The sequence below is a fragment of the Rutidosis leptorrhynchoides genome, chromosome 11 (genome assembly GCF_046630445.1).
Source record: "Rutidosis leptorrhynchoides isolate AG116_Rl617_1_P2 chromosome 11, CSIRO_AGI_Rlap_v1, whole genome shotgun sequence".
Classification (NCBI taxonomy): domain Eukaryota; kingdom Viridiplantae; phylum Streptophyta; class Magnoliopsida; order Asterales; family Asteraceae; genus Rutidosis; species Rutidosis leptorrhynchoides.
In genome coordinates this window covers 404549472-404567077 of record NC_092343.1, presented here as the reverse complement: position 1 = coordinate 404567077, position 17606 = coordinate 404549472, and the positions used below count along the sequence as shown (strand labels likewise).

Sequence of the window (17606 nt, the reverse complement as noted above, 5' to 3'; positions counted from 1 at the left end):
TGTCAAAAATATACAAATAACTTGATGTCAACCAATACTTGAGAAACCACGGACATCCACCAATAGGGAGGGAGGACACGAAACCACGAAATGAATCAATGTAGAGGGTAGTGTTAATGAGGATGGAAAATGGCACTACATATCAAGTCCAGTGAGCACAAGTCACTAGTAAAATCGGCCGAAAACGTATGCAAACCAGAATCCGGTGAGAAGCGGAGCATTATTGCCTTCCATGTGCACCACCCTACACGCCAGAAGTAGAGCATGGTGGAGTTATCACCATGCTTGCCACTGCCTGCAAGGGAGGAACAAAATCGGCCGAAAATCTACACTCGAAATGTCTTCCATTTCTATCTTTAGTTACCGCAATATAAGTGTTAGTCTCTTATTTCGATAATAAGAATGATGATTTATTGAGTAAATAGATATCTTATAAGTGAATATTGTAATTTGTAGAGAATTCTTAGACAACTTTGTGTCCAGTGGTGAAGTTTGAATAGAATTTTTTGGGGCGATCATACTATTCGTAAAGGGGATTATTTGTAATTAAATGTACGCAGTTTAACCGAGTTATTTTTTTAAAACGGTTTTCGACGTTTTCTAAGGCACTCATATATATATATATATATATATATATATATATATATATATATATATATATTACTAGCGAGGTTTGAACGTGCGCACTCTTTTAAAGTGAATTGTTGCAATGGTGGGTCATTTTGATTTTTTCATCGGGTTTGCAAGGTTAAAATATGATTTCACGTTATTTCTCAAAATAAAAATAGTAAGAAAACTAGTTATTATTAGTAGTATTTTATTATATATATTATATATTATATATTGAGATTGAGATGTCATTCAAATTTGTAGAAAAGTAGTTATTTTTATTATGGGATTATATATTATATATTGAGATTGAGATGTCATTCAAATTTATTAATATTAATATGTGATTGTAGGACGTTGATATTTAAATTTTATTATTTAGCCAATATTTTATGTTTTTTTGAACGGCATTCGAGCAGTGTTCCAAAATCATGTGATCATAAAGAATTGAAGTCATGACTTCTCCATATCCTATGACACAAAGTACATAGAGAGAACCGTTAGGCTATAACAGCAAGTTCTCAATTTTCTAATTTTCTATGTTGGTAAATGTATCCAAAATTTACATAAAAATTCAGGGAGAAATATAAATGTCACAAATTTCCTAATTAACACAATTTCTATTATTTATTTTTCTTTAAATATATAAATATTTAAATTCTTTTACATTTTTACGATGATTTTCTAATAATATTTACTTTTTATGAAAGAAACATTCCATTCTTATTTTATTTATTTTATTTATTATTTATTTATTTTATGTTAAAAAATAAATTCACCAGTGCTCCCATTTCTTATTTTATTTATTCCAATGACTTTTATTGGCTAATACGGTCCACTAGTGCTCCCACCCACCCACTACAGTTGACCCCGTCACACAACATCAATCACACCTGTTATTTACAATCAACGGCTACAAACCATCAGATACTTCATCAACGGTCAATAATCCTCCACATTTCATTTCAATCGAGTACCTGGTCATTAGGTCAGCCCTTTTTCTCTAATACTATCACTTGTCATTTTCCCCCTTTTTCTCATCCACTTTACACAAATACACACACACTCGCCATTGTTAGTGTGTGTGAACCCAATAACTTGCTATGAAATTACTTCACGTTTACGCGTTAGATGATTTGAGCTAAATTTGAGCTCGTTAGTTATGGATAATCATTGGCAGATTAGAAAATGTAGTTCCACGTGGCAGTCATCGGTGCAACCGGCGACGGAGATGATTCCGTCGCCGGTTTCTCAAGTTCAGTCGCACGATTCTGTTAGGAATCCGGTATGTCTACATTGCCGTTACTGTATTACTGTGTCAAATATATACGGATGTATGTTTGTGTGATTTTGTGAATGTGTTGTACCGAATTGACTGAGGCAGATAGGAATTAGGTATATCTAACTTGTGATTACCGTTTTACTGTGTTATAGATTAATTATAAATATAAATTATAATCTGTATACACACGTGTGTATTTGTGTGTGGATAAGCTGTACTGAATGTGTATCATGTTTGATTTTTTATATCTATGTTCTAGTTTTTAGTGACCTTCTACTGTAATTTAGCATGATTTTTGTTTCTGTTTATTTGCAGTATTTTGTTTGTATCTATTAGATATTGTTAATAATTTACACCATGAGTCCAATTGTTTATGTAGTTCCCATATCTTCAAGTTTCTATCTTTCATCACACAAAAATGGATACATAAAGTGCTTAAGGTTCATTTGTGTATCATGAAGAGATTATGTGTCTTTAAATCAATATATGTGGTGTAATAATATAAGACGGATTATGCTAATATGTTTAATATACATTTGGTTATGATTGATACATTAGTTCTAATTAATGTAATTCTTTTTTAGGTGATCAGTTCAAATCACTACTCATATCCACATATTATGCAAGAACGAAGTTCATCAACCCGCAAAATGCTGGTTGATCCCTTTCTTCAAACTTCAAGTTTCAGTTTACACAACTCAAACCTGTCAGCGATGGGAACTCCCTTTTTTACCCTCCTTTCCGGACCACCATCTCTCTCTCAATATAATTCCCAACAGATACCGAGTTCAAAGTCATCCAATCCACCCAGTAAAGCTTACGTCTTCAATAGCAATACTATTGTGGGTCCCCCACAACGTGAAGCTTCATATGGTTCCTCCAATCCGCCAACACAAGTCATTAATAATAGCTATCTGAAGTCGAAAGTCAATATCTGTTCTGTTGTTCCGGTCAGGAGTTTGGCAAGTGATGGTGGAAATACTACTTCTTGTTTGCATGATGTTGTGCAGGCTAGAAAACTAAGTGATCCGACTGTAGAGCTTGCTAAGGCGGCCAATTATCACACATCTCATGGTATTCAACAATCAAATGACTTCTCTTCTCTGAAAGCTGCACCGATTTCTGGTCCAATGCCAGCTCAACGTGAGAAGCTTCACAACCCATCCATCCCTCTTCAACCATCTCCTCTCATAAGTGGTTTACCACGTGTGTTTTGTCTGTATGCAAGTGAGTATTTAAACCATTCTTGTTTCCATAATAGATGTTAGTCATTACAGGTTTTGTTATTAAGCTCTAATCCTTTTTCTTGATTCATATACTCTATAAGGTGGTAATCTGTTGCTCAGCAGTAATGGAGTCCTTGGAGTTGTTTGTTCTTGCCATGGTTTTCGCATGTCAATTTCCAATTTTTTAGAGGTAGTATTTAAAGATGTATCATATGAAGATAATTATCCCATTAAAAAATTCGACGGTTTATTCTGTATGCTACTTGCCTGCAGCATTCAGGATTGCGGAATGTTAATCCCGGAGATGCTGTCCATATGGATAGCGGCGAAACAATAGCTCAGTGGCGGAAGGTCTACTTTTCACGGTTTGGGGTAAGTACTACAAAAGTGTCAAATTATGCACATTCATTTATTTAAATATCATATGCCATATTTATGAATACCTGTTTGGCAATAAAGGTGCAAAGATGGCACAAAACCTGTCACCGTAGTAGCTATGCAATATATAAATTAGTTGTGATCCTTTTTTTTTTCGTTTCCGAACTTTGACAATGGAGTTCTAAGAAAGATGATTCAAATTGTATTTTTCTTTTATCTTTATTTTTGAACATTGTATTTTGTTATTGGCATGTTGTTGAAGCACCAAGAACACTGGTTGGTGATGTTTTTATCGTGCTGTAGATTAAAATACCAGAAGATCATTGTGGATGGCACTGGCCTGAAGGATATTCCACATCAGCTGATTTGGTCAAATCTAGAGAAAAGGTGCCCGACGTAACCAAAATTTCTGATCTGTCCAAGACTGTTGGTTTCCGTAAATCATTTGCAGCATCCGTACATCCATCGACAAACATAATATTTCCAGTTGATCATAGTTCATGCTCAAGTTTTCTCAGCGAGATCCGATCTCATAGCAATGCAAACAGTGGCGCAGTTAATAAGACTATGCAGCAGTCTGTGACTCATTCTTTTCAGTCTGGTCCAACATACGTTGATCCAAACTACAAGACCAATAACATGTTCAGCTGCCAACAAGACCTGCAAAGTATAAGAAGTATTGGCAGAGATTCTGAAAAATATAACAACTCTAGCGGTGGTGATAAAAGGGGAAAAACTAAAGTTTCCTCAAATATTGAGCTGAGACTAGGACAGCCAGCTCAGCAGAGTAAATTATTTGGGAAATCTAATTTGTCGGGTTTTAGTGGTCACGTTGGCAGAGTTAGCCATCCCACCGAATTGGTTTCCTCACAGCTGCTGAATTATAATGGTATGTTTCTTGCTATATATATTTGATTTAACTGTGGTTCTTGCTTTTCCTAACTATTGTATTAAGAAGTGGCGATAACAACCCATTTGCATATGAATAGGTCGAACTGAGATATGTTATCTCTATTGGGTTAAAAGGGTTGGGTATGGGTAGAGAACAGATCAAAAGTTTCAGAGAGTTTTTAATACATGTAACCCTTTTTATCTGAGTTTATATATACAATAATTATATTGTATTTGTTATGAAAAATCATATTCATATTGGACACTGATTATTAAGGGAAAGAAAATATTTTGGTTAACAAAAGTTTTTGGTCAAGCCAACTAGACCCGAACAGCTGACGAAAATATACGAGGTAACAAACTTTTTATTTCTATCTTGTAGTAGGCACTAAGAAAGTTCTAGAGGAAGCCAAGCAAATTGTTAACTGTGCTGCTAAAGCTGCTATATCCAGTTCAATTGAAGGACAAAACCGTTTAGGGTTTTCAAATCTTGGATTTGGAGCCTATAGCACAAGAACAGAATTCCAGCCTGAAAAATTGAAAGGTGATGCAGTTGTAGGTTCGGTCAACTCCATACTATTTTCGAACTTGGAAAATCCTAAAGATAAAATGCCTAAGCAACAATACGGTGAATCTCAAATTTCCAAGCTTGGTTCAGTAAACTTCGAGTGCAATATGGAAAGATTCAAGCTTTTGGATAAAGAGAAACAGTCGGAACATGTTGACAATGTATATTCTAGACCAGTTACATGGCAACCTGTGTCTCCTAGACCAACTTTGATACCAGGTGCACAATCAACGGTATTTTCATCTACGGTTATGAATTCACATGTACACTCCTTGAGACCGGATGTCACACGCGCGAATCAAAATGACCAAACTTTACCAGGAAATCAAATAAGTGAAAATTCAAATCCAATAATCCATCCATTAAAATCATTTACAAGGTGAGTATGATAATTCTCCTGTGAATTTTACGTTATCTTTACTAATATGCAATCATCATCTTTGTAATTTTAAAAAGTGCAGGGTTGATATGGGTGAAGATATTTGCTCATCATCTGGGCATAGACACTGCTGTCAGGGTACATCTTGTGCATATAATGTTCCAAATAAGTGCAACTGTTGGCTACAAAGAAACATTATGATTAAAAAATTTAATCTTGAGGAGAACAAATTTGTCAGTGCTTTTGGGGAGCCATCACAAATCAGACCCTCTGTATTATCTCCTTCTAAGATGGAGAAAGATAAAGATAGAACAACATTGCATGATAAATCTAATTCTTTAGTTGAAATTATTGAAACACCGAAGTCAAATTTGAAGAAAGTCGAGTTTAATACTTTTCAGTGGAAAGACGTTCCCAACAAAATCCCGAGAACGTGTCATGTGCCATGCACAGACCAGCCGGCTGACGTCACTGAACAAATTTCCGATGTAATAGTCAAATGCGTTGACCAACCGGGTCAAAAGGTTGATTCTTTAAAGGAGCAGGTTTTGTCTAATATATCATCCAAGTGTTCTGCTCCTGCGTTGACCCAGGCTTCAGTCAAAATTAGCAACGGAGACTCGTGTACTGATGATGCACAGAACACTGATTGTGCTAAGAACTTTGCTGTAGATGCAGCTTCAGGGATTCAAAAAAACTGGTCCTCTGATGATGATGATGATGGTGATGAACATGATAGTAGTAGTAACAATGGATTTGATATAAAAAACAAATCCGTAAACGACAAACGATCTAAAGTGGTTTCTGATCAATCGGGTCGTAATCTCGTTGATGAGATTAGAGTAATAGATTCTTTAAGATTGAAGAAAGTACAGAGTCAAGTTCACACTAAACTTCATTCCCATCGAAATGGTACTTCGTTGAAACCATTTGAGAAGGAATTTGAATCTAGAAAAAGAAAAAAAGAAAAAAAATTCAAAATTCTTGGAAAATCGTTCCTTGCCTCCCCTGTTTCATCTGTATCAACTGGAAGTTCGAGCCACTCATCTCAGTTTCTTGATGATGTACATAAAAATGATAAAAATAGAAAGAAACTTTCATGTAAGACTCTGAAAAGGGTTCGTGTTCATGATGATTTTCGTGAAATTCCAGAATCTTCACGTGGAAAGAAGATAAGGATGGAAACGAATGTTTCAGAAATGCATTGTAAAAAGATTTCTAAGCCAATAGTATGTGGTAAGTATGGTCTTATCTCAAATGGTGATACATCTAAACCAGCAAAGATTTTTTCTCTTGGGAAGATTCTTAAAACCGCCAAAAAATGTTCTACTGATGGAAGGAAATTGGTAAAGAAAAGGCACATAAAGGCATCAAAGAAAGCTATTATTAGGGTAGGCAATCGACACTCGGATAGACTTTCTAATTTGAAGAAGGATAAATACTGCATAGGTACTTCAGTGTTCAGCGATGGTGATCCTATGGAAGCTTCAAATAGTGGGTTGGGCAACCGTAAAAGGCGAAAGGGAAAGGAGATTCGCATACGCAGCATATACGACTTAATCAAAGAAGGTATAACTTTTTTAGGGAGTGCTCGGGAGTACTCAGTCGGGACTTTTTAGGGAGTACTCGGCAACGCGGGGAATACTCAGATGTTGACTAAGTTTGACCGATTATGACTGAGTTTTGACCAATTTTAACTTTTTTATCCGAGTAATCCCGAGTTTTGGCCGAGGTTTGACCGACTTTCCTAGTAATCCCGAGTTTGGCCTAGTTTGACTGAGTTTGACCGAGTTTAACTGAGTTTGACCGAGTTTGACCAAGTCTTTTTTTTTTTTTAACTCCATCTGTCTTTTTTTTTAATGAATTTTAACTTTTTCCCGAGTAATCCCGAGTTTTGGCTGAGTTTTGACCGATTTTCCAAGTAATCATGAGTTTTGGCCGAGTTTGACCAAATTTGAGCAAGTACTTTTTATTTAACTCCATCTGTCTTCTTTTCTTATGATTTCTGATGATCAGGAAAGGACTCTGGTTTTGCTGAAAATTTTAAGAAGATAAAGTCCATACCCCAAGATAACTTGAAGAATGGTGGATACAGTAACGATGTCCATGAAGTACACAATATATCCAGGTAATGTAGATTGGAGACAATAATTACTTCTCTCTGGGATGTATAATAAGATTGTGACCCGTGTCGCAGATGCCTAAAGGAGGTAGCATCCAAATCAACAATAGATTTGGATACACACTGTGATGTTTGTGGAAGCTTTAACAACGATGAAGTGAATTGCTTGTTGGAGTGCAACCGATGCTTGATTAAAGTTTACTGCTCACTCTAATTGATATATGCATTCCATGGTTTCCATGAGAGTATCATGTATTAAGATTATGATAAACTTTATGTATGATGTTATGCAGGTGCATCAGGCTTGTTATGGCATCTCAAAAGTTCCCAAAGGTTTTTGGCATTGCAGGCCTTGCAGGGAAAATGCCACCAATATGGTACGACCTGTGACTATGTGTTTACTATGGTGTATTAAGATTAGTTTTTGATTATTTGAATTATAATGTCTAGTTTTTATTATATGTCCTGCAATTTAACTAATAAAATCATACAAATCGTTGTTTGTTGGCATCTAGGTATGTGTTCTATGTGGTTATGAAGGTGGGGTCATGACACGAGCTGTTCAAAGTAGCAACATTGTAAGAAGCCTTCTGAACGCATGGAATGTTGTTACAGAATCACATGAGAATCAAGTTGATATTGTTACACCCAAAAATACCATTTGTGTACATATAAGGGCAACTTCGGTACCCGATCAAGCGGTCAAGAATCCTTCTAATCCCGTCAAAGGCAAGATGGTAACGAACAGTGTAATAGCAGGCTTTTTCAACTCTTCTGTTAAGCAGTGGGTACATATGGTTTGTGGACTTTGGACACCTGGAACACGATGCCCAAATGTTAACACAATGAGTGCTTTTGATGTGTCTAATGCCCACTCTCCCAAAGGAACTGTGGTAAGACCTTAATAATTAAATTAATTAATTTTTTTTCATTTTTACACGATGATGTTTTGCATCATGATTATTGATGTTAGTTAACTGTGCAGGTTTGTTCAATGTGTAAACGTGCTGGTGGTTGTTGCATAAGATGCAGAGTTATTAACTGTGCAGTTCACTTTCATCCCTGGTGCGCCCATCAAAAGGTTAACCGCCCATAAAGGCTGTAAATCCTTTTATATCAATTGACTAATAGGATCGATTGCACATCACCACCATATATGAACGTTCTAAGAGTTCACAGTTGTGAAATTTGCATCAAAATCTAAATCTAAATTGTATATACAAAACTTTGCAGAAAAATATTAGATTTCCAACAAAGGAAGTTTAACAAACTGAGCAAAAAAATAAGAACTTTCTCAGAATTTATACTTTATTTATGTGAAATTATCAATTTGAAGCCAGTTTTGACCCGTTCCCTTTACCCATGTGAGCTGTTAGAGATGGAACACGTCCGAATTAACCCTTTTTATTAGTAAATGGGTTATAATTGCCACATTTAAGGTAGATTGTCAGATATTTTAATTTTCTTTAAGGCTAATATGATCATTGTTTTCAAAATAGGGCTTACTGCAAAGCGTGATCGAAGGAGTTGACAATGACAAGATTGGTTTCTATGGGAGATGTGAGCTTCATGCAACTGAAAACCATTTTAACCAAAAGACGACTACTCAGAGCATACAAGTTGCGAGTCCTGATGAAAAGGAAACATGTGCTCGAACCGAGGTTTGTCTTTGTGGGTCATAACAGTCAAAACTCGTATTTTTATCATTAACACTATTCGTGATCTCGATTAGGGTTACAAGGGACGAAAACGAGAAGGCTTTAGGCATGATAGTCGACATAATGCTAGCAGTACTGGTGGATACGTGGTTCAGCAAGAGCAATTAGATGCTTGGAATCATATAAATAGACAATTGTTATATAAAAGACGGTTTCAAAGGACACCACAGCTTGTTCAAGACGTAGAGTATGACGTCCGGGTATGCGTTTGACTTTTCAAAGTCTTACTTTTCAGTTTTGACTGAGTTTAAATATTTTTTATTTGTGTTTTATAATATATAATATTTGATTAAACTTACATGAAAGGATTCGGTTTTAAAATATGTTTTCATTAGTACAACTTTCATCAAATATTATTTAACAGAAACAAAAATATTTAAAGTTAAAGTTGTACAAGAAAGACTTAAAAAGTCAAAGTGGGGCAGTAATGTATTTAGTTCTTAGTGTTTTGTCGATAAAGGTTACGTTGGGAAATCTTATTAACACGTTTTATACTTTGATGCCTGCAGAAAGAATATGCTCGCTATAAACAGTCGAAAAATTGGAAGCAGCTGGTGGTATACAAATCAGGGATACATGCACTTGGTCTGTATACATCAAATTTCATTTCACAGAGCGCAATGGTATGATTTTTAGTTAAAAATATATTCAACACCAGTTGCTTCGTTTTAATATAAACATTAACAAGATTTAATTATTGTTATAGGTGGTTGAGTATGTTGGTGAAATAGTGGGGCTGCGTGTAGCTGATAGAAGAGAATTAGAATATCAGTCGGGAAAACAGTTGCAGTATAAAAGTGCCTGCTACTTTTTCAAGATTGATAAAGAACATATAATTGATGCAACCCGTAAAGGAGGAGTTGCCCGTTTTGTTAACCATTCTTGCCAGGTAGTATCACATTATTCGTTTATGCTACTCTTTCTTAAGCAAAGAAAAAAAACTGCCCGAAAGTTGCTTAACTTAGGTGCTGTTTGTTTTTCAAGATGTTTGTGGACCACGTTTGTAAGGAAGATGCGGTCTGAAAGTCTGTATGCTGAATATTGAAGACTATTTGTTTTTATGTTTGCAAAATAACTTAATCATGTCTGCAGCAGTTAGAAGCACAATTCTAAGTCTGCGAGTTTGCAGACTGAATAAGACATTATTTTATCTTGTGTCTTCAAAAAAACAAACAGTCTGCAATAAAAACGTTTGCGGGCAGGCAAACATAAGGCATAATAAGATCTACAGACTAAAACAAACGATACCTTAAAGTGTGTTGTTTATGTATCATGTCTTCCTTCTTGATCTAACTTCCATTTTATTTTATTTTTTGCTCTTTATGCGCAGCCAAACTGTGTTGCCAAAGTGATAACCATACGGGGTGAAAAGAAGGTAATCCATACCATCTATGATGATTTCAAGTGAATCAGTTCCATTAAAGATTGTCAAGTTACTTATGAAGTCAACATGCAGGTAGTGTTCTTCGCGGTAAGGGACATATATCCAGGAGAAGAGATAACGTATGACTACCATTTTAACAACGAAGATGAAGGTAAAAAGATTTTGTGCTCTTGCAATTCAAATAATTGCAGACGTTATCTCAACTAGAAAAGGGAACGGTAGCGTGTTTCCCCATGTACAAATATCACAATTCCGAATGTAATGTAGTCTTTGTACAGTTTTTATTGCTTGCTCATTCATATTATTACATTTGGTAGCTTTAAGCATGTGAAAAATCTATCCATGTATGTATATAATCGTATACTGTAGTAGAGAAGCACAAAAAATCCGGACACAAAAAAATCCGACCCAAAAATCCGATTCGGATCTGACAATATTCGGGTCTGACAAGATCCGGATCCGGATACCGGATCCGATCCGGATATAACCGGACATACGGGCATACGGCTAGATGGGGGGTGGATATATCCCGGATATAATCCGGATCTAAATTAACCGGATAATATCCGGATTTTTGGCCTCAAGTTAAAAAGCCGTACTTTGTTTGTACTTTGTAGCCGTTTACATTTTGATCCTTTTTTTTGCAGTGAATTTTTTTTTCTTTTACCAACTTATCCCAACAATTGTAGTATAAATACATGGTATTGGCTTTGGTTCAATACACACAATCTCAATCTCTCTATTTTCTAATTACACTATAATTACTCTCTAAATTTTACCAATCCTATAATGGATAATTCACAAGCTTCCGTTACCGGTTCCACTTCCATCGGAACATCTTCACAAAAATACACCGCCAATGATACTCACCACATAAAAAATACAACCCGAAAAGGTGACGTTTGGTCTAAATTCGAATTGTGCGTAATGAATGATGGTCAAGAAAAAGCTCGTTGTACAAAATGTTTGAAGTTCCTAGGTGTTTCAGGTAACTCTACGTTAAGAAAACATCTTGAACATAGTTGTGCCGGAATCGTTCAACAAGACCCGACGCAACCTACATTTGGTCGGGACGGTTTGCCCCAATGCCCAAGCTCCCCGGGAGGATTTGGCAAAGTTTGTCATTCAACATTCAACAAGGACTTCCTTTCAACCACTTCGACAATCCACGCCTTACGACGCTAATTTCGGAATCGACTACAACCGCGATATAACAATGTAAGTCGTACTACTTTAAGACGTGACGCTTTTAAATTATGGAAAGAAGCTAAAAATGATATAAATGAAGGTTTACGAACATATAAACATAGTGTTTCTATAACTCGTGATGTTTGGAGCGCACCACACGGAACGACAAATTCTTATTTAGCCGTTACCGCTCATTGGTTTCATCCCGATTCGTGGTTATTAATGAAACGGACTATCGCTTTTAAAATATTTGTTTATCCACATAACGGTAATAATATACGATTAATTTTACAAGACACGTTGGTTGAATATAATTTAATCGATAAAATTTTTATTATTTCGTTAGATAATGCGTCTAATAATAATAGTGCCATGGACATGTTAAAAATACGAATGAGACCGGGGTAAATAGGATACAAGATCAAGCGTAATTAGAATGTCCATTAGAGAATGAGGTTGAAGATTGTATTGAGATAGAAGAAAATGAAGCCGGATTATCACCTTCATCAACCGAAGGAAATACCAAGACCGGATTGGATGAAGGTGAGTATGATCCCACTGAGATGGATGAATATGTAGCAAATTACCAACAAACATGTGTTGATGATCCCGAATTTGAAGCAAGCGAACGATATCGAGAACGACGAATGCAAGACGAGTAAAGTATAATGGGTGATGGTCATGCCGAATGTGATAGCCCGTCCTAATCCATCTGGACGAAGTCATCAACATTTGGTCCCATTGCGAGGTACTGTCCTAAGTATGCCATGAACGACTCCATGTAATATCTTTAAAATGAGCAAATGCACAGCGGAAGATTTCTTTCAGACCTGAGAATAAACATGTTTTAAAAGTGTCAACCAAAAGGTTGGTGAGTTCATAGGTTTATCGTAAACAATAAAATTCAGTGATTTTGATAGACCACAAGATTTAAATGTGCATGGTACAAATGGGCCCGAATTCTATACCCACCTGTAATGTACATGCGATATCTTTTAAATACAATACACCTTTCTCGTATACGAAATCATTTTTCATAAATCTTAGTAACCGTACACATATCTCGTGTACAAAATAACATACACATAACCTCTGTATAAAATCATTCTCTCGATATATAACATTCACTTTGCTTTCTTTGCTTGGCTTGGTAACCGACCTTAACATATAATGCACATCAATAATATCCCCAAAATAGAACATCTCGTCTATATAATATATAAACCTCGAAGTACTAAACACCACGCCCACTAGCTCTTCCGTCTAGTGAACATTCTGGGTGAAATTTGAAATTCAACGGTTTATTTGAAATTCAACAGATCGATGTGGGGGTAATCCCGGTAATTCTTTCGGAAATACATCGGGAAATTCTTTTGCGACGGGAACATCACTGATGTTCTTTTCTTCAGGTTTAACTTCCTCGATGTATGCTAGAATGACGTAACAACCATTTCTTATTAGTTTTTGCGCCTTCAAACTACTAATAAGATTTAATTTCGCGTTGTTCTTTTCTCCGTACACCATTAAAGGTTTTCCTTTTTCACGCATAATGCGAATCGCATTTTTGTAACAAACTACCTCTGCTCTCACCTTTTTCAACCAGTCCATGCCAATTATTACATCAAAACTCCCTAACTCGACTGGTATTAAATCAATTTTAAACGTTTCATCCCCCAGTTTAATTTCTCTATCCCGACATATATTATCTGCTGAAATTAATTTACCGTTTGCTAATTCGAGTAAAAATTTACTATCCAAAGGCGTCAATGGGCAACTTAATTTAGCACAAAATCTCTACTCATATAGCTTCTATCCGCACCCGAATCAAATAAAACATAAGCAGATTTATCGTCAATAAGAAACGTACCCGTAACAAGCTCCGGGTCTTCATGTGCTTCTGCCGTATTAATATTGAAAACTCTTCCGCGGCCCTGCCCATTAGTATTCTCCTGATTCGGGCAATTTCTACTAAAGTGGCCCAGTTTTCTACATCCAAAACAAACTATGGCGGTGTTATTTGTTCCGACATTATTTGTTCTTTTAGTTCTGTTATGCATTGGTCCGTAGATCTCGGACTTCTTCGCGCTATGACCATTTCTTTTACACCTGTTACAAAATGTCGTGCAGAACCCCTGGTGATGCTCTTCACATCTTTGGCATGGCTGTTTTTGATTTTTGTTGCCATTGTTGTTATTGAGATTGTTGTTGGGATTGTTATTGTTGTTGTTGTTGTTGTTGTTGTTGTTGTTGTTGTTATTGTTGGGACGGTTATTGTAGTTGTTGTTGGGACGTTTGTTGAAGTTGTTGTTGCGATTGATGTTGCGGTTGTTGGGATAGTTATTGCGATTGTGGTTGTGATTGTTGTTGTTATATTGGCGACTCTTGTTATTGGTTTCTTCCCACTTTCTCTTGACTTGTTTCATGTTAGCCTCTTCGGTCGCCTGCTCTTTAATTCTTCCTTCGATCTGGTTCACTAATTTGTGAGCCATTCGACTTGCCTTTTGTATGGAGGCGGGCTCGTGTGAACTCACATCTTCTTGAATCCTTTCCGGTAACCCTTTTACAAATGCGTCGATCTTCTCTTCTTCGTCTTCGAACGTTCTGGGACACAATAGGCACAATTCTGTGAATCGTCGTTCGTACGTGGTGATATCGAAACCTTGCGTTCGTAATCCTCTAAGCTCTACCTTGAGCTTATTGACCTCGTTTCTGGGACGATACTGCTCGTTCATCAATTGCTTGAATGCTGACCACGGTAGTGCATAAGCAGCATCTTGTCCTACCTTCTCGAGATAGGTATTCCACCATGTTAACGCCGTACCTGTGAAGGTGTGCGTAGCGTACTTTACTTTGTCCTCTTCAGTACACTTACTTATGGCAAACACCGATTCGACCTTCTCGGTCCACCGTTTCAATCCAATTGGTCCTTCGGTTCCATCAAATTCCAAAGGTTTGCAGGCAGTGAATTCTTTGTAGGAGCATCCTACACGATTTCTTGTGAAATTAGTTCCACTGCTAGATCTAGAGTTATTGTTATTATTTTGCATTGCGGCCTGCACTGCGGTTATGTTCGCAGCAAGGAAAACACAGAAGTCTTCCTCACTCATGTTCAAGTTCTGACGAGTCGTCGGTGCCATTTCCTTCAAAAATAGCCAAAAGAATTGAGTTAATCATATAGAATTTTAAGAGTAGTCAATAGTATTTCGTAGCATAGTATGAACTTGTGACGATCGCTCCAAATCCTTATGGACGAACACGTCATTCATCGATTTCATTGCGAGGTATTTGACCTCTATATGATACGTTTTGTAAACATTGCATTCTTTTGAAAAGGCACACCATAAATGAATATTTAAATCAAAGGTTTTCGACATCTGATGATTTCTACATATATACAATCACCGTAAATAATAGTTTACAATAATACTTCCGTTGACAATGCAGTCAAAATAAGATACATGGTGATGATTTGGTGAATGCAACGTTTCCTTGAAAAATATGTCATGTAAGACTCCATTCACATAGCTTGTCTAACATATAAGCAAACAGCGGAAGACTTCTAGGGAACCTGAGAATAAACATGCTAACAAGTGTCAACACAAAGGTTGGTGAGTTCATAGTTTTAATGTTTTGCATAATCTGTACATAAAGGTGGATCACAAGATTTCAGTTGTTTCATCCAGAAATGTTTATCAAAATATTCTACAAGATTGAGCACCCCGGTAACTAAGCTTTAACGTTATAATAAGTACCCCTGTTTTAACATACATGCAACCAACATGTACAATACACGCAATCCAACGTGTACTAAACTTAAATAGTATACGTCTATTTTATAGTTCAGGCTAGGGTTTCTATACCTGGAACAGACGGGGATGTCAAGCCCTATGGATCCATATACAACTATTCACGCCCACCAGTTCTTATAACCGGCAGTTACTAGTTACCAAAGCTAAGGGATTTTCGGTTCAAACTCGGTGTAGAATTTAGTATGTACTTGTATCCATTGCGTTTAAAATAAATTGCATGTATTCTCAGCCCAAAAATATATATTGCAAAAGCAATTAAAAAGGGAGCAAATGAAACTCACCTTAGCAGCACATAAAGTCGTTCACCGAAATGTGACCGAAACTTGAAATACCAAATAACCGTAGATCTCAACCTAGAGAACATATGTTGGTCAATAATTGTCTATCAAGCTAGGTCAGGTCATAGTATATCACAATCCTAATGCTCGAGATCGACATACAAAAGTTATCAAAAGTCATTTCAAAAAGTCAATCTGACTCAATACAATAGTTAAATGATCATGGCAATCGAAACACTTTAACATTTCACATAGTTTTTCAATTCTTGTAAAATTAAACTATAGTTTTTATAAGGCTTTAAAATATGATAAAACAGTCAATTTTGACAATTGATCAACAAAACAAAATGTGCCTTATATAGAAATTCATTTACTCGATTAGTCATATATAAAAATCTCATTTATCAATCTTATAAACAAGTTTTTTAAATCTTAATTGCAGATTCAAAAGCAATTTCAATTAACGTCAAACATAATTCAGTTGACCATATTGTAGTGACCCGAACTTTTCCATGTTTATATATATTAATTGAGATTGATATTTACATGATTAAATGTTTCCAACATGTTAAGCAATCAAACTTGTTAAGACTTAATTAATTGAAATAGGTTTCATGTAGACAATTGACCACCCAAGTTGACCGGTGATTCACGAACGTTAAAACTTGTAAAAACTATATGATGACATATATATGGTTATATATATAGTTAACATGATATTATGATAAGTAAACATATCATTAAGTATATTAACAATGAACTACATATGTAAAAACAAGACTACTAACTTAATGATTTTGAAACGAGACATATATGTAACGATTATCGTTGTAACGACATTTAATGTATATATATCATATTAAGAGATATTCGTACATCATAATATCATGATAATATAATAATTTAAAATCTCTTTTGATATTATAAACATTGGGTTAACAACATTTAACAAGATCGTTAACCTAAAGGTTTCAAAACAACATTTACATGTAACGACTAACGATGACTTAACGACTCAGTTAAAATGTATATACATGTAGTGTTTTAATATGTATTCATACACTTTTTAAAGACTTCAAGACACTTATCAAAATACTTCTACTTAACAAAAATGCTTACAATTACATCCTCGTTCAGTTTCATCAACAATTCTACTCGTATGCACCCGTATTCGTACTCGTACAATACACAGCTTTTAGATGTATGTACTATTGGTATATACACTCCAATGATCAGCTCTTAGCAGCCCATGTGAGTCACCTAACACATGTGGGAACCATCATTTGGTAACTAGCATGAAATATCTCATAAAATTACAAAAATATGAGTAATCATTCATGACTTATTTACATGAAAACAAAATTACATATCCTTTATATCTAATCCATACACCAACGACCAAAAACACCTACAAACACTTTCATTCTTCAATTTTCTTCATCTAATTGATCTCTCTCAAGTTCTATCTTCAAGTTCTAAGTGTTCTTCATAAATTCCAAAAGTTCTAGTTTCATAAAATCAAGAATACTTTCAAGTTTGCTAGCTCACTTCCAATCTTGTAAGGTGATCATCCAACCTCAAGAAATCTTTGTTTCTTACAGTAGGTTATCATTCTAATACAAGGTAATAATCATATTCAAACTTTGTTTCAATTTCTATAACTATAACAATCTTATTTCAAGTGATGATCTTACTTGAACTTGTTTTCGTGTCATGATTCTGCTTCAAGAACTTCGAGCCATCCAAGGATCCATTGAAGCTAGATCCATTTTTC

The 17606-nt window shown here is 35.6% G+C and overlaps 1 protein-coding gene across 2 annotated transcripts; it reads left to right on the top strand.

Annotated features, from left to right (window-relative positions):
* Positions 1–1723: 1723 nt before the first annotated feature.
* On the top strand, positions 1724–11003 carry LOC139876427 (uncharacterized). Of its 2 annotated transcripts, none has more exons than XM_071863737.1 (18): positions 1724–1894; positions 2476–3118; positions 3219–3307; positions 3391–3489; positions 3799–4384; positions 4772–5333; positions 5416–6902; positions 7350–7461; positions 7531–7651; positions 7749–7832; positions 7971–8348; positions 8441–8536; positions 8955–9116; positions 9188–9373; positions 9683–9796; positions 9880–10062; positions 10504–10548; positions 10630–11003. In XM_071863737.1, the coding sequence occupies exons 1-18, from the start codon at positions 1772–1774 to the stop codon at positions 10762–10764; spliced, it is 5205 nt and encodes a 1734-aa protein (XP_071719838.1). In that variant the 5' UTR covers positions 1724–1771; the 3' UTR covers positions 10765–11003. The 2 variants fall into 2 exon arrangements, with proteins under 2 accessions (XP_071719838.1, XP_071719837.1); XM_071863736.1 differs by having other exon boundaries at positions 4769–5333.
* Positions 11004–17606: the final 6603 nt, after the last annotated feature.

Bases quoted from the DNA above. Each gene is read 5' to 3' on its own strand.
- LOC139876427 (XM_071863736.1), top strand. From the start codon at position 1,772: ATGGATAATCATTGGCAGATTAGAAAATGTAGTTCCACGTGGCAGTCA. The intron at 7,833-7,970 runs GTACGACCTGTG...GTTGGCATCTAG, and splicing joins GGGAAAATGCCACCAATATG to GTATGTGTTCTATGTGGTTA. The intron at 10,549-10,629 runs GTAATCCATACC...GTCAACATGCAG, and splicing joins CCATACGGGGTGAAAAGAAG to GTAGTGTTCTTCGCGGTAAG.